The following is an 11061-nucleotide window of genomic DNA, read 5'->3' on the forward strand; positions in this document are numbered from 1 at the left end:
AGTCTCTTACTTTTACAGTAGGCTAACGGAACTACTCATTTTGTAAGCCATTATATTTTCAACCTTTTCAAGGAGAGGCAGTTTTCTACTGACAATCAGACATACTGACAAAGGTGACACAGGTTCTTAGCTTAAACAGCTCTTCTAAAAACTGACACTTGATCATTTGCATTGCATTCTGAGGAGCTGCTTCAAAACAGTTATTTTCTTACTCTGTACCACTGGGGCTTCTGCATCTCTTTTGGCTCCCGTTGAGTGGTTAGGATAAGGCAGGCTCTTAAGGCAGAAACAGCTCCCTCTCGGATGGCCTGTTTGGGATCCCACACAGCTACAAATATATTGTCAAAGAATGGCTGCACTTGCTGGAAGAAGAAGGTAGGCACGCTGATTGCCAGCTCACGCAGGACAAGGACCTGGAGGTGGGGAAAGAAACAGTAACAATCTGTGAGGATGAGCACCCATAGACAAACCTTGTAATTTCTAGATCGTAGTATCATTTATTTAGACTGTTAATGTCTGTGAGCCTGAGCTGTTTCCAGCTCCATACTTTTACAGTTCCAAGCACAATGGTGTCTCAATCTTCTTTGGTCACTGGGCTAAGGTAGAAGCAATGAAGCAGCACTATATCTGCCATGAGAGCATCACAGATTCTGAGACATGGACTGGCAATCATTCTGATCCTGATCAGAGCTTTCCCACAGCCTTCTGAGCACATCTCCTGCCACTGTTAACTAATCCTAACCATCTCATTCCACAACAGGTTAAGACAAAAAAAGATAACTTACAGCTGCATGTCTTCGACCTTCATTCCTGTCAGCTCCCAGCCATTCCAGAGCTCGTTTCACCTCAAACTCCACATACTCAGCTGTGAAGGTGTCACCAGCCATTGCAAGCCGCCCGATAGCCTTGGAGGCCATCTCCATTACAACAGGGTCATTGGATGGCAAGAGGTTCCTCAGGTAGTTGGCAAACCTGCCAATACGGGTGGCGTTACCTCCTTCAACACCAATAAGGCTTGCTGTGGAGAAAGGGAGCAATGCTGTAGGTTCTTCCTAAGAGTCAGCGAGGCAGACAGTACGTAATCCCTGGATGAGAGTTAGTATCCCCTATCCATTCCTTAAAGATTCCCATTAACTCCTCCTAAACTGCAAATCCACAGGAAAAAAAAAGTAATAATCAAGCAATAGAAAAGGGCCACCACTCTTTCAAGCCTGAACTTAAGTGGGCAGAAAAATGCATCCAGTAGCTCCATAGATTTTTCCCCATTTTTAGTTTAAAAAGAAAAAAAAAATCCACCCTGGGATCACGGACCCATTCCCAAAAGAAACGCATCCATCCACATGCAACTACTATGACTGGTCCACCTCAGTAGAGAAGTCAAAGACTGAATGGACAAAGGAAATTGCTCTTCCCCTCAGCCCTAGAGATGGTCTCTCCTGGCCAGGGTGGGGAGGCACATTGGCAGGCGGCAGTGTGGCAGAAGCTTTCGCCACCAGTGCCTGGGTTGTACCTGCTCTGTAGATAAAGAGGCCATCAGTGTCCAGTGTTGTCAAGCCGGCACCTTTCAACAGCACTAAATTCACAGAAACAATTTTAAAGTGATACTGTCAGCTTAAAATCAGATGTTGTCAACAAAGATTTCTCTAGCTAGGGGACTTCCACTGTCTTCAGACACGTTGGGATTGGATGATTATGTCTATGAGACTAAACCATAAGGCAATTCCTATTTGGTTACTGAAGAAGAAACTGCTATAATACAGGCTACCTGCTTGGAAGGCAAAGTATTTATGCAAGCTGATTTCCCTAAGAGTCCAAACACAGGCAGCTCTGCCATGTCACAGCGAAAGCACAACCAGAGCAACTAATGGAGCAGCTGATCAGAATCAAAGCAGAAGCCATGTAAGCCCCTTCCAGGGATGGAAGCTGCTGTTATTTGAGCCAGGTAAATTTAAACAAGAAGAATAAATCTCCTCGGACAGAAGAGAGTTGAGAAAGCCCACCCTGATACATATAAATGGAGAGCACAAACTATTCTCAGCTGAGCTCAAGAACAGAATTTTCACATGCTCAGCACTCACATTTGATGCTCGACACATGGAAGAGCTCAGGGCCCATTAAGCACCAGGTTTTCAGCCGCTCTCAGCACTCAGCAGCTCCCATGCTGACACTTACAGGCAGATTTTCAGAGCCCAGCAACTAGCATGCCCCCAGCATACTGAGCAGTCAGACATAAGGCTCTGATTATAAGAGCTCATTCCTTTTGAAAATCTGTCCCTGAAGATAGATACATGAGGAGAAAACTCACCAGAGGCATTAAGCACTTTCACTCACCTATAGCCAGGATGCCACCCTTCCTTTCATTTGCATCAGAGCTAGAGACCAGCTCAAATATATGATGGTTCAACTGATCGTAAAACCTGGTAGATTCTTCCTGACTCATCTGTAAAAGCAAAAAGTTCAAATCAGCTTTTGTCATTCTTTCCCTCCTTCCTGCCCCCAAAACCTCCATAAAGACAATGCTTCCTAGGTCACTTAAATAGAAAGAAATTAAGGCAATGATACATTATGGTATCTCTTCTTTGTGCCCTAGATGTGTCAAGTTTGTTTATTCTGGTGCTTGACCACCCATCTGTGTCATCAACTCACCTCTTCTACATACTGGGGCAAAAGTAAGTTCCCTGCTACGCCTCACCTCCTCTCCAAGACCAGCTTCCATATTCCCAAAATCTCCATCCCCAAAGTACCCAGCCAGTGCCCTACACTCATATAATAAACAAGGATAAATTATCTCATTTGCAGCACTCACTTCACGGAGCTCCATGGTCACATAATGCTGCAGGTCCTTGGCAGCTTTTGCCCTTGTCTCTTCACTGCGACTCTTCAAGCCATTGGCAAATTGTTGGAGAATGGACACAGTGCCTGACATGATGGTGGTATGTTGGGGCTCAGGGGCATGAAGTCCTGTAAGATCTTCAGAGAGACACTTTTTTTTTGCTTTCAGCTATTGAAATCTCTGAGCTTCTTTCTTAAGGCTGCCTCTGCTGTTTCCAAAACACACATCCCATTGCATGCAAGGATGCTGTGCAAGTAGAGCCTAAAAGTACAAGTAATGGCCATATTCCTTAGGCCTTACAACCCTATGATAAAACTGTAACACCACATAGTATCTTGACCTTCAGCCTATTCAGTCTCCAGTTCCTCAAACACCAATATATGTCCCAGTAGGTCAGGTATGGGACCCCACGGTGATCTAATTCTAAATCAAGAGTCATGCAATAGCTGAAAAATAGCAGGGTCAATCAGGGTTTATAATAATTAAGCACAATCATTAGTATGATTATATCATTATCATATTTTACTCCTTGAACACTTTCATCCAAGTTTCTCCACAAAAATACTTGTGTTATGCCAACACAAGGAAGATTCAGCACTCAGGGCCTGGCAAGTATTATGGTCTCCAGCAGACGTTCAGAGATGGGAATTCTACTTCTAGCAACACCACTCATTGCAGCAGGATGTTTACTATCACAACACGTAACCAAACTGCCTCATGACTCTTTCTTTAGGTGGAAAACATTTGAGAGGTTTGAATCCCTTGATTTTCAGATTACATAAGGCCAAACCGAGCACTTGACAGAAGGGCCCACAGCAACACAAGGCACCGAAACTTCAACTCCTCCTTCCCCAAACATCCCCCACGCGGTCACAAAAATCCACCGAGATTACAGCGTGAGGCGGCACACGGCTTCCCCGCGGCTGGGAGCCGGGAGAAGCTCTCCCCGGACGAAGGGCTATGGCTGCGGCCTCATCACCGCCGGCCGGGCTGCCCCTGCGCGGGGGCGGGGGCTCCCTCACAGCCGCGCCCGCAGAGGGACGCGACAGCCGGCGGGCAGGAGCCGGCAGGCCCGAGCCCGCGGGGGATCCCACCGCCGTCGTTCCACAGGCCGGGAGTGAGGGAAAGGTGAGGGAGGGCAGGGCGGGCACCGCCGCCGGGGCGGGCACGGGGCCTCTAGCAGCAACGCCGCGGGGGGGGGGGGGGGGGGCTCGGGCAGGCTGTCCGGGGAGGGAGCCGCGGCGCGGGGCCGAGGCGCCAGCGGGAGCGCCGGTGCCGCTGACAGGACTCAGCGGGCGCTGGGGCGGGAGCGCGCGGGGAGGGCCGTGGCGGGAGGTGAGGGAAGGGAAAGGCGATGCTGAGGGGAGGCTCCGGAGCCGCACTCACCGCCTCCGCCCCGACCGCCGCCGGCTGCCCCGCTCCGGGCCCCGCGCCCTCCCCTCCCCCGCGCCTGCCGGACCGGCGAGCCGCTGCTGGCCAATAGCCTCCCAGAAGGACTTTGATAGGCAGCGCCTCTGACCAGTAGAAAAAGAGCAAAAGGGAAGGAGCGCTCGCAGCTCCGCCCCTTCTCGAAGGAACCGCAAGACGAGACCGTCGTCTTCTGGCCAATGAACAAGCCAGCCGGGAGAGAGTGGCAGTACAGCTGACCAATAGAAAAAGCCAAGCGTGCTCGATTGGTGAAAACTCCGCACTAGGCCCACCTTCCAGTCGCCGGCTAGCTTCCGCCCTCTCGTAAAGCCTGCGCGCTATGTGCGCATGCGTGGAGGGCGTAACGCGGTTAGGTGCCGCGCCTGGTGTGCGTCGCTGAAATGTGTCCGGCTGCCCATGACAGGACTAAGGGCAGCCGGGGCGGTGCCCAGCTGTAGGCGCTCCGTTGCCGTCACGGCGCGTATAACAGTGATGATGCGTGCTTCAGAGTGACCCCTCACAGCCGCGCATGACGACGCGGGCCGTTTAATGTTTACACCGGGTGCCGGGAGGTGCTGGCGGGTCACTCGGGCGCCGCTCTGGTACGCGACCCTCCGCGGAACTCCCTTGCGCGAGGCTGTGGCGGCGCGGGGAGGGGACGGTGAGGAGGGGCGGGAGCGGCCGTTGGGCGCAGGCGCGCGGCAAGCAGGCAGGCAGGCGGTCGGGGCGCGCGGGGCGCTGGCGGTTGGGGCGCGCGGCGGGGCGGGCGCCTGTCAGGCGGGTAAGGGTGGCGCGCGCCTCCCCTCAGCGCTGCCCGCGCGGCCATGGCGGCGGCGCTTCCCCCCCCCCCCCCTCCCCGCCGGGCCCCGCTGAGGCGGGCAGGCTAACGCGCGGCCCTTCCCCTTCCAGGTGCTGCTGCTGTGAGACGGGGCGGCGGGGAGAGCATGGGGCCGGGAGACCTGGTGCAGAAGATCAGCATTAGCGCTGAGAGCCCCCGCGGGAGCGAGAGGAACGACGCCGGCGCCGCGCTGGCGGCCGCTGAGAGGGTACCCCCCGGCACCTGGAGACAGAAGTGCGCGGCCTACGTGCTGGCGCTCAGACCTTGGAGTTTCAGCGCCTCCCTCACCCCCGTGGCCCTCGGCAGCGCTCTGGCGTACCGGGCCGAGGGAGCGTTGGACCCTGGGCTGTTGGTGGGAAGCGCCGTGACCGTCCTGGCGGTGCACGGAGCCGGCAACTTGGTGAATACCTACTACGACTTCTCCAAAGGCATCGATCACAAGAAGAGTGATGACAGGACTTTGGTGGACCAGATTTTGGAGCCTCAGGATGTAGTCCGGTTTGGAGTCTTCCTTTACACTGTGGGCTGTATCTGTGCCGCTGGGCTCTATGCTGTCTCAACGCTCAAGCTGGAGCACCTGGCTCTGGTTTACTTTGGAGGACTTTCTAGCTCCTTCCTTTATACTGGAGGTAAGTGCTGTATCCCGTTTGCTGTGAATCTGAGCGTAAATGTGACAGAATTATCTGACTTGTCAAGGGTTTCTAGAAGATGCAAGTCATATACCTAGTTAAACACCATAAAAATATTTGGTGCGGTTTCCTGGTACATGAACTTGTATTCTTTGCTACTGAATGTTGTAGGAAGAGGCACACTACCTTCTTCAGTTGGAAAGTGGTGTTGAGGCATTGTTATTTATGTATGTGGTGTTAGGTGCTTGTCAGAACTATTGCTGAAATTTTTTGTGATGTGTATCTCATATCCCTCAGCAGTATAGCTCACTGTGTATGTTCTTTTCCTTTGGTGGAACCTCTTTCTTTGTTTTGGAATGTTTTGTTATTCTTTAGATAGAATTCATTGTGAATGTAGAACAGTTTGTGTTTGTTCTTAATAAGAGAAACATATTTTTAGTTTCTTTCTGTGTGGGGTAAATACAAACATAAGTATTAGGAAAGTAAAAACAAACTCAGTTTCAAACCGTCAAACTTTCAAACAGTTATGTTAGTTTCCTTGAAAGACCCTAGTAGGTTTTGTGCTTTGTTCTTTGTTCTGAGCATTTTATGTATTTCTTCAGGATCAGGTTCTAGTATATGTGATCACACTAAAGAGTACCTTATTTCTGTAGATTTCTGCAGAAATAGGCGCTTCTATATGTGAAGATGGGTATTAGAACATGGCCCTTAGTTTCTGTTACATCGTTTGACTCAAGAAATTCAGAAGCTGCATTTCCTTTGGTATCTTTGGAAAAAAAGAGAAAATATGCTACTCAGCCATAGCTACATGTACTGCAATATTTCTGTGGGAAGGGCTGATCTGTTATATTACCCATTCTCTTCTGTCATTTGAGTTGTTTGACGATGCTTCATTTTATTCTTGTGTCTTGCCACAGGAATTGGATTTAAGTATGTTGCACTTGGAGACGTGGTGATCCTGATCACCTTTGGGCCCCTGGCCGTCATGTTTGCCCATGCTGTGCAGGTTGGTTATCTGTCTGTCTCACCACTGCTCTACGCTATCCCACTAGCCCTCAGTACTGAGGCCATCCTGCACAGCAACAACACACGAGACATGGAGTCTGACCGGCAGGCGGGTATTGTCACCTTGGCTATCCTCATCGGCCCTGCGTTCTCCTATATTCTCTACACCGTGCTGCTCTTCTTGCCCTACCTGATTTTCTGCGTGCTGGCCACACGCTATACCATCAGCATGGCATTGCCACTACTCACCATCCCGATGGCATTTTCACTGGAGAGGCAGTTTCGGAGTCAGAGCTTCAACAAAATTCCTCAGCGGACAGCCAAACTCAATCTCCTCTTGGGGCTTTTCTATGTTTTTGGTATTACGCTAGCACCAGCCGGTGCTCTGCCCAAACTGTAACGAGAGCTGTAGAGTCAGGCCTTGCAACTCAGTATTAATGCCAATTAACAGTGGATGATGTGGGTAGATGATCCATGATGGACAGTGGGAAGAATGGAGAGGCCGTCTCGAGCTGTTGATTGTATGTGAATTGTATAATTTCTGGTCTTGGTTAGCTTGTACAACAGACTGTAAAAAAGTGATTTGTCAGTTCTTCGGAAAGGGTGAACTGTGCAGCTTTGCTTCAGGGGAGCAAGGTGACGTGAGGACAAAGAAACGTTTAAAGATCCTCATCCTTCTGCCACTGAATTCTTTCACTGTCAACCCAGTGAAAGTAAGATTGCGGCTCAAATACAAACTCTCTGTTCCCTTCACAAGCACAGTGATTGCTCTTATGACTCCTTTTCTTACCATGGTCAAGGGGTGCAGTGGCCCCTGTGTGGTAAACGGAAAACACTGCCAAATGTTTAGCATAACAATGATGTAGGTGCTATTATTTCACTCCTTTGTGAGCATAGTTCATCTTCATCTGTTGTATGTTTTCATTTTTGGTTTGGTTTTTTTTTTTCCCCTAGCCAAATTTTGAGCTTTTATTTCCAAGCCCCCTGAAATGCACTAGATTGACATTTCTAGACTATAAGGACAAAGCAGAAGCAACAGTTAATGAATTTCTAAATTATCTATCTCTGTGGGATGTTGGTGCTAAAATGGAGCATGGGTAGCCCACTGCACGAACTTTAAGCCAAAAGCAGTAAATTTATATTGTGCTACGAAAGCTGAAGCTGTAAATGCAAATCATGCAACTGAAAAGCCCTCAATACATAGAAAAACAAGTGGTTTCCATTTTTGCATTTGCTTAGAATTTACTCTGAAATTTAAGTCTTGGAGTTAAGGGGGAGCCAACAGAGTGCCAGATTTCTCTGCCTGGCTATGGACTAATGAATTCATGAGTGGAAGAACAAATTCTTAGTTCTAAAAAAAAAATATGTTTTTCAGTTGTCATTCTCTATTTAGAGGCCAAGTATTATAGTCAAATGTCTTATAATAAGAAGAAGCCCAAAAAGAAGGCCACTTGAGCAAAGGAGAAAGATACAGGGTTAGAAAAAAGAAATCAGGATTATTGCATTGTCTCTGCATAAAAATTAGGACTGGAAGCAGGCAGAAACCATTTCTGTTAACAGGATTTTTCCTAATAGAGCCTTGAGTTTGTGTGACTGAATCACAGTTAACTGTTAAGTTAGCTCTGAAGTTCCCCACTTTTTTCCCCCTTCCCTACACCTTACTGTGTTTTGTTTTCTCCTGCAGATCTTGCCACTTGATGTTCATGTGGCCATTTGGAGAACTCATTGTTTCAACAATTGTATAGCAGTGAAAAACATGCCAAACAACTGGGAAAAAGTGTGAATTCCGGTGCAAACATGAATTTGATCTGTACCACGTTATTCAGTGGCACTGAATTCTCTTTGTTGAAGAAAAAGTATTTGTTTCCTGTATGCAGGGTTTTGGTGAAAAGTTTGTTTACCAGAGTTGTGGAAAGCTTCAGAGGAATTGATACAGGTCTTGAACTAGAGCTGCTGGTGCCTGGAGCACAACCTTGCTTTTGAGCCAAGTGGGAGCGTGCTAGCCACTATGTGAAGGGCTTTTAAATATGAGCAATAAACTAGCATGGTGTTATCTTGCGTCTCTTATAGGTAAGTTACGCCCTTGTGGTGTTCGACTGAAAGTGCTGAGTGTTATATTAGTGGAGTGTACTGACAGTAGCAAAGCTGAGATGATGCTACAAGATTACATGGTATAGATAGGTAAGTGACTGTTTTATGGCTTCTTATTATCCAGTGTTACCCAGCTGTTGGTCTCCTGCTTTACAGCTGCGCTGTAGTCGAAGGATTCTTTGCAGGCGTATTTTATGAGCCACACTTTCATCTTTTATTAAAGTTGGGCAAGTGATCTCTGTAATCTGACTAGGCACAAGATAAGAGGAGATGAACTTCAGTAACTGCGTGCTGCTTTCTACAGCAAAAATACTTGTTTGCATCTTCTCCTCATGTTTCTAATCTAAAAGTTCAGCTCAGCTGGATGGAGGGAGATATCTGGAAGGTTTTGGAAACTGTTTTCAATACCAACATATACAACACAGTATCTACTGTTACTTTGTGGACCTACAGAATAAAGAAGAGCCTGGCTCTGAGACCCATGTCACTTTTCTGCAAAGCAAAAGCTTTTCTAGGGATATGGACTAAGCTGGTGAATCTGTTAACCTTGCAATTGGGGATATATGGGTTTATTAGGTTAATCCCAGCATGGCTGTGTTGCTGCCTGTTGTAGCAGCTGTGTACTTTATTTTATGATAGCTTATTTTTGTATAGCTATCAGTTTAAAAGAATGGATAGTTACTTTTTTTCTACTGCTTTTACATAAACTAGACTACTCAAACTAAATTCTTTAAAGTAACTAATATTTAACTCGTATCTTTGATAACCGTAATTGTAATGGTGGAAAGATCTAGGATATGATCATTGGTGGAGTAGTGTATGTAACTCTGGTTGTATCTAGGCTATGCTTTACTAGCAGGGAAAAGCCCCCTGTGTAGGATGTCTGCTTACTGCTGGAAAGGACCAGTGCTTTTTGTTACAGAAATGAAGGAAAAGCTCACTAGTACATGTATATGTTTGTGGAATACTTTTCAAGGTGTGAGGGGATTCAAAGTATTGTAATAGTAAGAATGAGATGAAAATTTGGTAATTCCTTACTAGCAGATGCTGGTTGCCTCCAATTCCCTGTCTGTGGAAAAACACTATCATTCCAGGTTCTTAAAGGTATTACTAATAAAATAACACTTTCTTCCCTATGGCTTTGAGGAAGTCATTTAACTTCTCCATGTCTCAGAAAACAACTAATTGTTGCCTACCTCACAGGGATGCTGAGCCGACATCGTTGTCACAGAGAGCTTTGAAAGTAGAAAGTGCTTTATCTCCGTGCTTTCTAAAAAGCACGTTAGGACTAGAAAACATCTGAGGTATGACCTAAACTAACAGGTGACTTACATTGTTAAGTAGACCAAAATAATCTCCAGATAAACATTGAGTGGTAAGAGAGGTTCCTTTATTGGTTTGTTTTGTGATGAGGATGCTGGGTCTCTTTCCCTACCCCTCTCCCTCCCTGTCCCATGCTATTTTCCCTGAATATAAACTTTTAAAAACTTCTTTCAGGTCTCTCTTAATGAGCTGTGTTGCAATGTGATGAGTCTACATTGGTAGATGAACAGATCTGTAGCCCATCTGTTAATGTGTCCTAAAGCACCTCCTGGCCTTTCTTCTAATCCAATAAAGTGTCTGAATGTTATTCTGTTAATTATGCTGTGTTTGATTATTTTTTTATCGCTCCAATTGTATTTTTGCACATGTATTAGAGCATCTTCCTGGAAGGAGGAGGGTCTTTGCCTGCTGTGTGTATAGTATAAGTGCATGAAAGATCATACTTTTTTTGGTTTAAGAGTCCTTTTGTGAATCAGTCCTGTCCTTCCATATCATTGGGTAAAAAGTACAGTAGCAGTGATCATCTCAGACTAATGGCAGACCTCAGAGTAGTTTCAGTATTTTCCTCAATGAGCAGAATTTTCTTTGATGCAGTTTTCTGTGCCATGTACTGTTCAGCATTTCTAGGGAGGTTTCAGCTGAACTTTTAATCTTTTTAATAAAGACAGACTTTTTCATCCTCACCTGTATGGTCTGCCATTCTTCCAGTGCCATGGTCTCTGCTCCTGACTTGTAATGATTTTATTTGCTCCATAGGACTGTGACAGCATAACGCCTCCTCCGTGTGTGTCATCAATGAGCCTAAAGCATGGTTTGAAATTTTCCTGTCTTGGCCACTGGTGCAGTCTCCTGTACAAATGCATGTACAGTTAGTCTTATTTGCTACAGTCTACATGGTTTCTGGCTCTTTTTTTTCATATGTGGTTAAAGTGGTT

General features: G+C 46.9%; 2 protein-coding genes across 8 annotated transcripts in view; one reads left to right on the forward strand and one right to left on the reverse strand.

Annotated features, from left to right (window-relative positions):
* The window catches only part of MTOR (mechanistic target of rapamycin kinase), a 66159-nt gene extending 61887 nt beyond the window's left edge, over positions 1–4272 (reverse strand). For 2 of the 4 annotated variants that reach the window (XM_075773042.1, XM_075773041.1), the window contains exons 1-6: positions 4220–4272; positions 2807–2970; positions 2332–2440; positions 1511–1573; positions 786–1018; positions 213–413 (exon numbers count right to left, since the gene is read on the reverse strand). In XM_075773042.1, coding sequence (XP_075629157.1) covers positions 213–413; positions 786–1018; positions 1511–1573; positions 2332–2440; positions 2807–2926 — 726 coding nt within the window. In that variant the 5' untranslated portion in view covers positions 2927–2970; positions 4220–4272. The remainder of the gene's footprint in view (positions 1–212; positions 414–785; positions 1019–1510; positions 1574–2331; positions 2441–2806; positions 2971–4219) is intronic. The other 2 variants (XM_075773044.1, XM_075773043.1) reach the window with 1 other exon arrangement.
* UBIAD1 (UbiA prenyltransferase domain containing 1) lies at positions 3865–10442 on the forward strand. 4 transcript variants are annotated; one of them, XM_075773048.1, is made up of 3 exons: positions 3865–3961; positions 5150–5707; positions 6625–9941. In XM_075773048.1, exons 2-3 carry the CDS (start codon positions 5185–5187, stop codon positions 7110–7112), a joined length of 1011 nt encoding a protein of 336 aa, XP_075629163.1. In that variant the 5' UTR covers positions 3865–3961; positions 5150–5184; the 3' UTR covers positions 7113–9941. The 4 variants fall into 4 exon arrangements, with proteins under 4 accessions (XP_075629163.1, XP_075629161.1, XP_075629160.1 ...); XM_075773046.1 differs by lacking the exon at positions 3865–3961 and adding an exon at positions 4639–4842 and having other exon boundaries at positions 6625–10442; XM_075773045.1 differs by lacking the exon at positions 3865–3961 and adding an exon at positions 4654–4901 and having other exon boundaries at positions 6625–7255.
* The last annotated feature ends 619 nt before the right edge of the window (positions 10443–11061 follow it).

The sequence above is a fragment of the Balearica regulorum genome, chromosome 21 (assembly GCF_011004875.1).
Source record: "Balearica regulorum gibbericeps isolate bBalReg1 chromosome 21, bBalReg1.pri, whole genome shotgun sequence".
In the NCBI taxonomy this organism is placed as follows: Eukaryota; Metazoa; Chordata; class Aves; order Gruiformes; family Gruidae; genus Balearica; species Balearica regulorum.